This window comes from Rhea pennata, chromosome 3 (genome assembly GCF_028389875.1).
Source record: "Rhea pennata isolate bPtePen1 chromosome 3, bPtePen1.pri, whole genome shotgun sequence".
Classification (NCBI taxonomy): domain Eukaryota; kingdom Metazoa; phylum Chordata; class Aves; order Rheiformes; family Rheidae; genus Rhea; species Rhea pennata.
The window spans coordinates 112,577,508-112,592,144 of NC_084665.1; the positions used below are offsets into that span (position 1 = coordinate 112,577,508).

Consider the following 14,637-nt stretch of genomic DNA (forward strand, 5'->3'; position numbering starts at 1 on the left):
GAGGTGATATATCAAAATTAAGTTTAGTACATAAGACTCAAAACCAAATCTCAACCACAGTAAGCTGAAGAAAACAAATGTTTTATTAGCAAAATCAAAATAAAAACAAAACCATCAACCTAAGTTGCATAGATCAAGTATAGAGACACATTCTACCTATGTTAGAATTTTAGAATGACAAAGAGTTTAACAATTTTTTAGTATCTCCCATTAATCACAGTATTTTAAAAAATCTGAACTGTTCCAGGCTTAAATATACAATTGAACAAACTGGATTCCTAAGCTGTAAGTGAACTGAAAACAATACAGAAGAAAATTATTCCTTTAATTATCTCATTAAAATAAGCTTTATTTTAGTCAATCTAAGTTTAGATCTAAGATAAATACTTATACTTACGAGCTCCAAATATTTGTGTTAAAATACTCTTCTGGTGGCTACAGTCAATATTGTAAGGTGTTTCTCCTGTTTTGTTGGGTCTATAAAGCAATCTACCATCTTTTGGATTTCTTAAGAGTAGTTCAGCAAGCTTACGACTTCTTCCACGAATGGCAATATGAAGTGGAGTATCTCCTCTCTGCAATTAAGTGAAAAACCAGTAGTACCTAACATGAATTAGTAAGATCATGAATGGACCATACATTCTACATCATACAGATGTTACTTACTTGAAATACAATTTAGGAAATTCTTAATACCATTAAAGACTTACAACAAAAGCTTTTTTTTTTCCCCTCAAAGCAGCACTACCAAAGTTTTAAAAAAGATGTGATAAGGCAAAACTAAATTCTCATTCCTGACATAGATGCTTTTCTTTTCATATTACTCAAAGTATCCTAATACAAACAAAAGTTCAAAATACTAATGGTGGCAATAAATTTATTTTTAAGTATTCTGATTTTCTTGATTATTTAGCCTATGGGAGGCTAAGCCATGGATCTGTACTTTGTTTGTTACCATAGAAAAATTAAATCAAGAGGCAAGCAACTGCCTTTCTGATATGGACTAAGTATGATCTATCTGTAATCAAGCCCATAAATAATTAAATACCAAATACTGGAATTTTTTTTTAATCAAAATGTGTTACTTTATTAACAATGACATATCTGACCTAAACAAAAATCAGTTTATTTAACAATTGTCTTATAAGAATATAAATGGAACAATAACCAGTTCTAACTTCAGTCCCATTTTTCTGGGACACTCATATCTTTCAGCAAAACAAAAACAAACAAAAAGCAACCGAAAAACTTTTTCAAACTTAACTTGATCAAGAATGATCAGGATAGTCAAGTTCAAAAACAAGCAGCCACAGCCCAACTACTGTTTATTTCTGGCAGTTCTAACACTTTTCAGAACACAAGCAATCATTTGCAATTTCCAGTTCCATCTGGCTCAAACTCCATCTCATTTTGGTCAAAGGAGAAATCAAGGACAAGTCACAAGGCTGATAAAACTGAAAACTCAGATCTCATTATTGTGTTCCTTTTGTAAAATTAATTTTGTATTTAACCTCATAATAGTAAGAGTTACAAGGTTATAGTGCAAAATCTAAAAATAAAACATAAGGTATGAATGGTTTCCAGAAAATAGAATGATTCCTACCCCATCTCTAACAAAACAAAATGAATGAAGATAAAAACTATTCTTGCTTCAGCCTTGATAACTCACTACAAAATTCTGCAAAACTAAAAGGTTTAAAGATACCAAAATAAATTAACAAACATTCTTTACCTTGTCTACAGCAGAAACCTTAGCTCCTTTGTCCAGAAGGAGCTCTACTATCTCAATATTTCTCATCTTGGTTGCCTTTATAAGTGGTGTTTCTCCATCCTAGAAGTGAAAAGTAAGCCTAATAAACAACACTTCCGTTTATATTCAAACACAAGACTAATGATTGTGTAACAAATTAAATCCTTAGAAGTATTTTTTCAACGGAAAACGTAATTACACAGGTAACAGCACTTCAGTGCCTATGTTCTCAAAGAAGCATCACAAATACAGTAATCAAGATCAACTGGACTCACACAGCAAAAAACACATTTCTCTTAGTAAGTATTGAATAGGAGAAAATACAGATAAAATACAAGGCATATGAGGAGAGACTGGAACAGAAGAGATACTGGAACAGTGGTGAGTTAATTCATTGCTGTAAACGTTTCCTCTATTTTTTTTTTTTTTATTCCTGAAAGCACAATGAATAGCGGTCAGAACTTTCTAGTTAGTATCAGACATCTCATTCACTTTCCACTAGCACCTACTTTCTACCCTTTATTGTATTTAACATCAACATTGTTGAAGGAAAGTCTCCACAGATTCTGTACTGAGTTTTAGTAGAAAGTGATATTTATCAAAGGGAACATTCATATTATTGAAAATAAAATTGCGTAAATTGTAATGATTTTTTTTTTAAACAGTACGTGTGGTTTCCACAGTTAACAAAAACAGAATTTGGTGTGATGATCTTAGTTACACAGGAGTTAAGAAAAGAACAGATATTAAATGAAATAAAATTATATCCACAATTAAGTTACCTTTGTACAAGTTTCAGTATCAGGGTTGCACTGCAAAATATCCCTCACCATTGTGGCATTTCCTTTCTCAACTGCCCAGTACAAAGCAGTCTTATTATCCTATAAAAAGATTTTTAAAAAACGTATCAGATGTTAATAGTACTTTCATTCAATTGGATAAATCGCAAAGATAAGTATAAAATACAACCACTACACTGAAAACAGCACACTATACAGCAAAATTTTAGCACAGTTTGCGACAAAAGGAAACTTCCATGCAATTTGGGGAGGAAAGAAATATAATCACTCATATTAAAGTTCGGTTAAGGAACAGAAAGCTGTTTTTAAAAACCTACCTAAAGACTTTAAAAACTTTAACACTCCCAGCAGATTCAACCTACTTTGAAACAGTTTCCAAACCCCTTATCTTCCAAAACCATATTTAGGTGTTTGTTTATTCATGACTCAGATAACTTACCTAGTGAAATAAAACAACTTTTTTTCCAGAGTACTGTCTTTTTACATTTATTATGTAATAGTTATGTTTCTGGGTTGTTTTTTTCTCATTTTTAATTTTTCTATTACAATATGGAGCTAATGACCACATCCAGGCTATAAAAAAAAAAAAAAAAAAGAAAATCCCTCTCTCCTGTATAATACAGCCTAATGACAGAATTTTTATGGAGTGCTGGAGGGGTTGGTTGGTCATCTTCTAAAAAGCAAGCCATGCAAGCTGGAGAGCTGTAAAAGTGAATGGATATGGAAGTCAACTAAAAGCACCAGAGCAGAAGTTTCCCATTCATCATCTCAACTATTCCACCTCGTTTACTGGCATCTGCAGATCTGCTGCAAATATGCCATCATTTTTTCCAATTGTGTGCGCTATCCCAGGAAGTCTCTCTGACTGTAGTCTTCTTGCAGCCTAGTGACCGCACCTAGACTCCTCTGATGTCATCTGTGTAGAGACATTTAAGGAAAGCCTCTTAACACACACCTGCTTCTAAGGAGGGAAGTCCCTCTTGTATCTTCTCCCTTGCTTACTTCCTTGGTTACTTCCTCTCCCACCTCTGGGCTTCATAAACTCAGCTAAAAGCCCTGCTCTTCAGTTTAGCACAGCTGATCCAAGACTTCTTTCCTCTCTGGTCTTATGGGTTTCACATCCCCCACCCCTCAGTCAGCTAAGTTCTAACAAGGTCTCAGGCTCAGGAAGCTGAATCCTTGCTGCCAACATCACCTGCACAGCCAGGCACTAGTCTCACATATGCATGTAGCAGGGCCTTTCTTCCTTACCAGAAGGATTGAGGAGAACACCACCTGAGCCCTATTCTGGCACACAGAGCCCTATAGTCACATTTTATCTACTCAGGGTTTCCCCTGGCTGAATCACTGATGTCCACATTGATGAGCAGCAAGGAACAGAGTAGTTGAAAGGCCACACAGGACCCAACAATTCTTCTGCAACATCACAGATCTGGGCTCCAGGCAGGTAGTAAATCTCCCAGGAGAGAGAGGAAAAAAAAAAAAAAAAAAAAAAGCACGCCTCACTAGCAGACAAGTGCTGCTGCACCATGCAGGGGGAAGTCACAAAACACTATTATTTATCACTAATCTTGATAATTTTGGTCCTACTCTGAAGATCTGAAGCGTAAAGCAAGAATCTTCCTGCTATAGTACCTACTCCTCCTCGGTCAACAGGGCCACAAATGCATTCTCAATATTAACAGCTGAAAATAGGGACAGAGTCATCCTTGCACTGCCAGAAGCCACAAGCTTACAGCTTCCACTTCCTAGGAGTGTCAGTCTTCTTCCTGTTTTTCTATTACATACCAAGATGATAAAAAGCTCCCACTTTACAGACCTATGTCAGCAAGAAGCCAATATATACTGTTTCAAGCTTTCAATGGCAGGGTAAGAAAAAAGATTCAAACGCTACTTTTCCTCCAAACTAAAGGATGTCTTGTCTTCTCAAAGAGGCTTTGCATCAGCACTGTGCAATAAATCTTTGTAGCTATTAGTAACTACTAAGTCTAATGTTCAAACATGGCAAAAAATGTGTGTTTCAGCTGAATGTAATAACAGTAAAAAAATCAATAAAAAGAAAGCAAGCTGAATGTAACAGTAAAAGCAAGTACTGTGCTGAAGAATACAGGTTTTAGTGGAAGAAAAAAACAATACCATATACAAAAGACAAAGAAAAGAACAGAGGGGTAGGTAGAAAATATGGAAGTCAATGACAATACTGATTACTATGGGAAAGAAACTTCCTGAAAGAAAACAACAAACCAAACATAGTAATAGAACTGGCTAAATAGCATTGACAATAGATATAATTGAAGGGTTTTCATATTCTAATATAATTTTGGTATTAAACTAAAATATTAAATACTCAAGTAACAACAGTAAAATACTAAAAATAAAGTAAATCATATTTGTAAACCTGTTCAGTAGCAATGGTGAAGTAAGTTCAATTAACATTTTTTTCTTTTTTTTATTAGACAAACTAATTGGGGAAAAAAGGCTGTTTAATAAGTCATCATAATTAAATACATCTTAATTCTTAAAAATCTTAAAAAAAGGATTTTAAAAAAGTTTTTTAAAAAAAAGTTTGGTGGGAAGCTGAGTTCTCTACACAGTAGACTTCAAGCAAATTCTTAAAACCCTGCTTTAGAAATATTGTGTAATTTGTTTGGTTTTCAAATTCTCATCCTACTTAAGAACATGCAAACATTTACATTGTTGTACTTACCTGACCTCTAATGTCTATATCAGCATATTTATGGAGCAGGGCCCTCACTATTTCCACATGACCTCCTCTAACAGCTCCAATCAGCACAGTATCTCCACTCTGGAAAAATTGTGAAAAAGTATCAGGGATGAGTTAACACTATGTGACAGAAAGAAGCATATCATGAAACAAACTACAGTCTCTAAACATACAGCATGCTCATTCTCATCCAGAAACTTAAAGTCATTTTAAAGAAAGATATAAAAAAATTATTTATATCCCTGTTTGCTTGCACTGTGCATATGACGGAAAAAATCTTTTTTTCCCCAAATAAAATAGTATATGTTTATGGCAAAACAAACACCTAAAATATGAGTTCAGCTTGAGATATTATCTTAGAAAAAGAGGAAGCACATTATAACTGAATATGGAAAAATTCAGCAGCTTTCTACATTCACAGTAAGACCAGCCGCCCACAATAATCTCTTTACAATCAGTCAAGGTCATCTGCTGTCTGCTTTAGCTGTTTCTTAGCTAACAGAAGATCCTGAAGTTCCTTTTTTTTTGCACACACCTTTGACCACTATCCTGTTATGCTATGGTGTTAGAAACAAAAGGCTAACTTTATCTCAAATAACTCATATAAATTATTAAAAATAATTTGTTGTAGTAAACAGGGTTATATAAATGTGAAACAAAGTTGTAATTTTGTTTAAATCATCTGATTTTGACATAGTGGCTACTTAAAATGTCAGAACTTCAGCACACGAAATCGAGAAATTACCTAATACTACTTCTATGATGAAATAAGAAAAATACATGCAATCCAGTTAGTAAACATGAGACGGATGAAAAAAAGGGGACATACACGATTTTCTGAAAATCACAGTACACAGTAAATAAATAAATATTAATAAACATAACTGTGGAATTCAGTTTGAAAGCTAGGGAAGAGTTTTCCTATCACAGTCATTGCATATCTGACTACCAAACAAGAAACTTTCCTTATCGGAAAAATCCACTTTGGTATCTGAAAGTGAGACTAATCATTACTTGACGTATTTCTGGAATATAAGCTGTACTGAAAGTTGTGATTTATCATTTCTAATGGGCAGAAAGATGGACAGTTGCAGAACTTAGTGAGAGAAGAGGTGGGAAGCGATGTATTTTCTGAAGTATTTTAAGTTTTGTTTTGGTAAATACTTGAGATTAAATTTTGTTACACACAACACCGCAGCTCAGTATGAAACCACCTGAAAATACACTAGTTGACATTTGAAATACAGGAAAAAAATTACCAGAAGTCATGTTTTTAAATTATAAAACAGGTATTGGGAGGTTTTCCTCGTTCTTCTATGATGCCAAACAATTTATAGTAAGTGTGGACAACTAGGAATTCCACCTCAAAACTGTATTACCGCTCTAAAATAAAATACTCACCTTGACACAGACAACTAAATTTAGGTATTTTCGTGTGTGTATCTAAGCTCCCCTTATGCCCTGGCACATGGGGCTCGGTATCAGCTACTTCAGAAAAACATGAATATCCTGGTGGCACCATGGACAACCCAAGTTACCTCTGCAAAGGCAACTGAATAAAAGCTTGAGTCATTTGCAAGTCGATTCACGCTCTGGTCACTGCCTGTACTGACTGCCTCCACGGAGTATTACAACAGCAGCTTAGATACACAGTGCACCTGTCAAAAGTTACGTTTACTTGACTTAACATCTTCATCTAATATACCCTACCCTAATCCAATATATCTGCTATATGCCCTGTTATTCTCTCTCTAATATATGCAGAAGATTCCTAAAAAGAAAGTGTCATTGTAAAAGATGAAGGTAGACACTGAATGAAGAATATATTTCTTTTGTTTGTAATAATATCCCATGTTCCACAGTTTTAACATCATTATTACATATGTTAATACACAAGAAAACCAAGGTATGCAAGTTAGTTCCATATTAGTCTCATGTTACAGATATGACAAACAAATACACAAGACTGATAAGTTCTGTGGCATACGGTAAAAAACAAAAATTGATAATTCAATGAATCCAAAGAAAAAGAATAAAAACCTTAAGTAACAGTTCATAGCTTCATCTTAGAAAAAAGATTTTAGTTTCTTGTTTATCTTTACAGCGAAGTATACTAAACAGCAGCACTCGCCAATTAACATACTTGTAAAATAGCACTATATAAAAATATCCCTGGATACCAGAAAGACGAGCGCCACACAAAAATACTGCATCCTCAAATTTGCATACGCTCACATACTCATTTAAAAAAAAAATACACATATACACACACACATATAGAAATATACACACACAACCACATTTATGATAAGAAAATTTACCCACTCTATCAGGAATGTTCACATAAGTTCCAGCATCAAGAAGATCCTGAACAATTTCAGTATGTCCCTCCTTTGATGCAATCATCAAAGCTGTATTTCCATCTTTATCTGTTAAATTTACATTTGGGTTCCTTTTCAGTATTTCTTTAACTGAGTCAGTATAGCCACCCTTCACTGCTACAATAAGTGCAGTCATAGAATTCTTAAATAAATAAAAAAAAGATATATATTACAGAGCGGATAAAGAAATTATCACTTTAACAATAGTTTAAGTAACAAAAGAACACTCACTGACACTTTACTTTCTTAATCATTCAGTTGTTACTTCAGATCTTTTATTTTTTTTCAAACAGAAAGCATGGTAGGTATACTTTAAAAGGTAAGGAAAATAAAGAGATTACCACAATAAATAATATTTTAAATGCAAACAGTAAAACGTATATCCATCTGTTCTAACTGCGGCATATGTCATATACACTGTCTAGTCATTTTCCTGTTGTATGAGAATACAGTATTACCAAGGCACCCAGGTGTGCCAATACCATCCAGAAAAAAGTATTTAGAAGAACTTAAGAAATAATCATACAAATATCAAAAGCAGTCTTACGTAATTCTCTATTTAATATTTACCAATATTTTGGTTTTTTATTAATAAGTATTTTAGATTGTCTTATATAACAAATAAATGAAAACTTGTTTTATTATAAAGACAAAAATATGCAGCTCCCAAAAAATGTCCAATTTCCAAAAAGGCACAACAGCCACTGTTATTTTAAAGGGATGCCTTGTGTTTGATTTACTTTTCAAACAGAATTGAAGAATAAGGCAATTTGGCTTATCAGTCTTGGGTAACAGAGTTACTGTTGATAAGACTTGAACATGAAATTAAATCATTTAAATTCATTTATGTTCATTAAAACTTCAGTGTTATATAACAGCATGTCAGCTGTCAATTAACAATACGACTCCATTGTTGCACAATATTTTTATAAAAAAGGTATTAAAAAGACTAAGTAGTCATCAAAAATAGATTGCAAATAGCTCAAAATTAATCAACTCCATCAATATTACATCTTGTTTCATAAATGAAGCTTGGTATTTATATTGCAAAACAAAAAGAGACACAGACCTACGTACCCATATTTTACCACAAAAAAACCAAGCAGTTACTTACAGCTCCTTCTTGATCAACATCAGCTCCCATTTGCAGCAGGTACTTCACACACTCCAAATGACCTTTCCTAGCTGCCCAAACCAGTGGGGTGGTTCCATACTGCAAAAAATATTTAAAATATTTTATCATATTGCTCTATTTGCTATCTACTAAATTCAGTATTTCTCCTATGCTTTAATGCGCTAAACCTACAGAGACTTAATTTCATCTTGAGAATTAACATAAACATCTGAAAAGCAATTTTAACTTTTTTCTTTAGAGACTGCTAGCTGTAAGCATTATTTCCTACACTTCTTAGGATAGTAATGTTTCCAGTTGCTTAAAAATAGAAATATGCTCCATTGTAATAAATGTTCACAACCATCTCCCATATATTATAAGAAAACCCTCCTGCAAGTATAACAACTCTTGCTCTAGAATATGAATTCTAATCCCACAGCAGGGGGAGCAGAGGGGGGATACAGAAAAAAGTAATTAAAAGGAGCTATTTTAAAATCAAAAAAAAATCTAATACATTTTGCTTTCTTTTTAGATACAGTAGTTATTTTAGGACAGTACAAGCTAAGAACTCATTTTAGGACAGTACAAGCTAAGAACTCATTTTAGGACAGTACAAGCTAAGAACTCATTTTAGGACAGTACAAGCTAAGAACTCATTTTTTTCAAGAGATGCATCAACCATTAAAGAAATTACTCTATTAAATAAACATAACTTACTTTGTCAGAGCAGTTCACTTTAGCTCCATGTTGCAGTAAGAGATGTACTATATCTGAATGGCCTCGTCCTGCTGCCCAAATAATTGGATAAACACTGTATTGCTTAAAACAAAAAAATTTTAAAAAATTAGCTGCATGAAAAAAAATGGCTCAACTATTTTTCATAAAAAAAGATCGATCAGAATGCTCCAAAAGATGATAAAAACATGAGAACAGGAATTCAAAGAATACACAAAAGAAGTAACACACAGAAATAAACCTAACTGTCGTAGGCACAAACACTGCAGGAGGCTCCTGCAGAGCATCTATGAAAACTTTTTTGACACAGATGGTGAAAGAGCCAACAAGCAGGGGTGTCCTGCTGGACCTTGTCCTAACCAACAAAGGAGAACTGGATAGAGATGTGAAGGTTGGGGGCAGCCGTGGCTGCTGCGACCACAAGATGGTGGAGTTCAGGATCCTGCGTGGAGGAAGCAAGCCAATAAGCAGGATCGCAACCCTGGACTTCAGGAGAGAAGACTCTGGCCTCTTCAGAGACCTACTTGGAGCAATCCCATGGGTTAAGGCCCTGGGGGGGGGGGAGAAGAGAAGGGAATCCAAGAGAGCTGGTTAATATTCAAGCATCACTTCTTCCAAACTCAAGAGCACTGCATCCCTATGAGTTAAGAAGTCAAGCAAAGGGAACAGGAGACCTGCACGGATGAGCACGCAGCTCCTGGCAAAACTCAAAAACAGACAGCTGGCAAAACAGAAGAGGAAAGTACACAGAATGTGGAAGAGGGGACGGACCACTTGAGAGGAATGTAAGAATACCGTCAGAGGATGCAGAGATGCAACAAGGAAGGCTAAGGCCCACTTGGAACTAAATCTGGCAAGGGATGTCAAGGACAACAAGAAGAGATTCTTCAAATATATCGGTAGCAAGAGGAAGACTGGGGAAAACGTGGGCCTGCTACCGAACGGGACAGCGGCCCTGCTCACAAAGCATACAGAGAAGGCAGAGTTATTGAATGCTTTCTTTGCTTTAGTCTTCACTGCTAAGGGCAGCCCCCAGGAATCCCAAAGCCTGCAGACAAGGGAGGAAGTCCAAAGAAAGGACAGACTTTCCTTTGGTCAAGGAGGATCGGGTTAGAGATCCTTTAGGCAAACCTGACATCCACAAATCCACGGGTGCATCCCATCCGGGCCCATGAATACTGAGGGAGCTGACAGATGTCACTGCTAAGCCACTCTCCCATTATCTTTGAAAGGTCATGGAGAACTGGAAGAAAGCCAATGTCACTCCAGTCTTCAAAAAGGGCTAGAAGGAGGACCCAGGCAACTACAGGCCAGTCAGCCTAACCTCCATCCCTAGACAGGTGATGATCAGAGGGCTGGAGCACCTGCCCTACGAGGAACAGCTGCGAGAGCTGGGCCTCTTCAGCCTGGGGAAGAGAAGACTTGAGGGGGGATCTTATCAACGTGTACAAGTGCCTGAAGGGAGGGTGTCAAGGGGACGGGGACAAATTCTTTTCAGTTACCCCGTGTGACAGGACAAAAGGCAATGGGCAGAAATTGAAGCACAGGAAGTTCCGCCTGAACGTGAGGGGGAATTTCTTCCCTGTGAGAGTGACGGAGCACTGGCACAGGTTGCCCAGAGAGGCTGCGGAGTCTCCTTGTCTGGAGATCTTCAAGGCCCGCCTGGATGCAACCCTGTCTACCATGCTCTAGGTGACCCTGCTGAGCAGGGAGGTTGGACTAGATGATCTCCAGAGGTCCCTCCCAACCTTACCGATTCTGTGGATCCTGGAGTGCATTAGGAAGAATGCTGCCAGTTGGTCGAGGGAGGTGATCCTTCCCCCTAGTAACCACATCTGGAGTTCTGCATCCAGTTCTGGGCTCCCCAGTAAGAGAGAGACATGGAGCTACTGGAGTGAGTCCAGCAGAGGGTTATGAAGATGATTAGGGGACTGCAGCATCTCTCTTATGAGGAAAGGCTGCAAGAGCTGGGTCTGTTTAGCCTGGAGAAGGGAAGACTGAGAGGGGATCCTATCAAGGTGTATAAATATCTTAAGGTGGGGTGTCAAAAGGATGGAGCTAGACTGTTTTCAGTGGTGCCAAGCAACAGGACAAGTAGTAATGGGCACATACTGAAACACAGTAAGTTCCACCTGAATATAAAGAAGAACTTCTTTACTGTGAGAGTGACAGCACTGGAACAGGTTGCAGAGAGAGACTGTGGAGTCTCCTTCTCTGGATACTCAAAGATATTCAAAACCTGCCTGGATGCAATCCTGTCTAACATGCTCTAGGTGACCCTGCTAGAGCAGGGGGGGTTGGATTAGATTATCTCCAACCTCAACCATTCTGTGATTCTGTTGCCTAGTATATTGTTTCATTGATGGATAGAAAGTTGTCTGCTGTTTAGAAAAGACTTCATTTTAAAACTCTTTAAACAAAGTTTAAAAATTTATATTCTTATCTCAAAATATGCATCTATCACACAAAAGAGAAACACCACAGACAGCTTTCAATTATCCTTAACTAATCAAGACTGCAGATCAGTTGTCATGCATACAGAAGCTCCATATGCAAACCAGACTAAATTCAAAAGCAGAAAGATAAGCTACTCGTGTTTTTCCTTTACCATTCATTGTTGCCTCAGATAGAGAACTGACAGTATAAACAACTTGTTCATTCAAGTCTCAAGATGCCTACATGTTTATGACAAATCTTACACGCAGAGAGTGAAATAAATCTCAGTCTTAGTGTTGTAATTATCTCATAGGTACGAATGTATGCTAAATATTTATACAGTCCAGTCCATTTGGTAATTGTTAAGAAACAATTAATGCAAATTATTGCTTCTAGATTGCACAATATGAGTCTTTCCATTCACTTATACAGATGCAGAAAAAATGTGAACTGTTACATTAGTCACATTATATACACTATTTATTCTTTTCCAGTATTTCTCACCTGCTGATTTAAGTCTTAGTAAGATCTATATATTCAATTGTTCTAAGTAAAAAAAAAATATTGGCTGTGGCATAAATTTAAACCCATCACTTTATTAATAAAGTACAGCATAACAGTGCCAGAAATGCAAACGATCAAGGTAATCAAAATAATATATAATTTAGGGTTTTAGACTTGTATTTTTTTTTTTTTTAAGACTAAAACTTACCAATCCCGTGATGTTTGGATTTGCTCCTTTTTCAAGCAGCAGTTCAGCTACTTCCGTACGACCTTTATAGGATGCCCACATCAGAGCAGTCCATCCTCCCTGACAAATTCAATTCAGAAAAGATTGAAAACGAAGAATACAATTTAAAAACTTCATTATGAACTTTTATTTAATTTTATATTTGTCCTAAAACTGTTTTGCAAGTCCAAGACAAATAAGACACAACCTCTTACTCCTACTTATGTAATCATTATGCATGTGAAAGTACTGATTTTCCACTATAAGAACTTTAGAGGAAAAAAAAGTACTCTCCTAAACGTTATCAAATTTGCTGTAGATACACAATTCAAATTTCAAGTTTATACTCATCTTACCACTAGACAACCAACAGCTAAAAAGCAAACACTATCAAAAACTAGAATCCAAATCAATTAACTTCAAGGGTTTATTTCAAACTTCTGTGCTGATGCTTGGTCTTCATAAAGTAATTATATAAATGATTTACGTCACTATGAAAAAAGTCAGATGTCGTCTTAAGGGAGTAAGAAGAGCAATTAATTCTGAACTGTATTTGTGCATTCATATAGAATTCTGTACACTAAGAAACAAAGAGGTTTCATTAAGACATTCAACAAGTCAGGTAACTTTTTCCAAAATTAATTTTAAAGTAACAGCACACTTTTGATACCTGTAAGCATATTTTTTGTTTAGTTTAGTGTAATAATGAATTAAAATTCATTATTACATGCTTTTTGAGAGGCAAAGGATCCTGCTCAGGCTGACAGAGATATTTACCACTTGTCATGTGAATGGGTCCCAGTATTACACTATTACACAAAAACTAGGTAAGTGGATACGGCAAGATGCCCCAGCCTTCAGACAGACTGAATTTCAGTTAGAAAAAGCACTTAAAGTTTCTTAAACTGTAAGAACAAAACACCCTTTGGAGGTACCTAATTCACTCTTCAGGTTATGGAGAAAAACCCACAGCTCTTCAGAGGCACCTAACCTTTCTTACAAACTATGTAAGAAACTTCATTAATTCTTGAGACAGACTGGACTACAGTGCCCACGTTTCCCTTCCCCCTCTTCCCCCAAATATTTAGCAAGATGTACCAAATCAAATCCCAGGATATTAACAAGGACTGCTACATCAGTCACAGATCTAGAGCGAAAAAACAAATATGAATGTCCTCTGTGCAAGAACAACACTTATTTTACCAAACAACCAAAAAATAAAAATCATTCAGTTTAGCTTCTTTCCAAAGCAAAATCTACCCATTAGATTTCTAGAAAGAAGAAAAAGTCATCTTATAAAAATAAAGTCTTTAAGATAGAAACAAGTATACCACAGTGAAATTGTTAAAAGTAATATTTGAATATATATTCTTTTCCATTTTAACAGCACTAAGACCAAAATAATAGATCTTCAATCTGTTTTACAGAACCGAAAATCTCCAACTCTCTGAATATTTCTTGTTACTAAAAATAGGGTAACTATTTTATTTTAACATTAGGACAACACATACCAAATCCCGATGCTCCAAATTGACATTACAATTGAGCAGCTCTGCTACAATATCTACATGTCCTTCTTTAGCTGCTGAAATAAGAGCTGTCCAATTATCCTAAAAAAAAAAAAAAGATTGTAAGTAACATTCAGTATTTTAATATAATTATCTTATTTTTCATGTATATAACCCACATGATAGGAAATTCATCACTCCTTAAAAAAGCTATTTAAAAAAAAAAGTTAAAAGTTAAATAAATACTAATTAAGAAAAAAGAAAAAACACTTTCATAGGCAACCTCTCAGTTACACCCAGGAAAATGCAGACCCACAGCTACCGCAAGCATCCTCTCCAAGTATGTCCTCTCTTCCCTAGTATCCACCACTTTCCACTCGTAAATTCACTGCAGGTTCATTTCTTAAGAATTGTATGGAGGAAGTAGTATCTACAAAGAATTAGAGAAGGATGTCCAG

The 14,637-nt window shown here is 35.7% G+C and overlaps 1 protein-coding gene across 7 annotated transcripts in view; it reads right to left on the reverse strand.

Annotated features, from left to right (window-relative positions):
• KIDINS220 (kinase D interacting substrate 220) overlaps nt 1–14,637 on the reverse strand; it is an 89,082-nt gene that overhangs the window by 58,241 nt on the left and 16,204 nt on the right. For 5 of the 7 annotated variants that reach the window (XM_062573006.1, XM_062573005.1, XM_062573011.1 and 2 more), the window contains exons 4-12: nt 14,183–14,281; nt 12,654–12,752; nt 9,488–9,589; nt 8,771–8,869; nt 7,601–7,798; nt 5,258–5,356; nt 2,533–2,631; nt 1,733–1,831; nt 398–575 (exon numbers count right to left, since the gene is read on the reverse strand). In XM_062573006.1, the coding sequence (XP_062428990.1) occupies nt 398–575; nt 1,733–1,831; nt 2,533–2,631; nt 5,258–5,356; nt 7,601–7,798; nt 8,771–8,869; nt 9,488–9,589; nt 12,654–12,752; nt 14,183–14,281 (1,072 nt within the window). Of the gene's footprint in view, nt 1–397; nt 576–1,732; nt 1,832–2,532; nt 2,632–5,257; nt 5,357–6,676; nt 6,727–7,600; nt 7,799–8,770; nt 8,870–9,487; nt 9,590–12,653; nt 12,753–14,182; nt 14,282–14,637 lie in introns of those variants that run through there. The other 2 variants (XM_062573007.1, XM_062573008.1) reach the window with 2 other exon arrangements.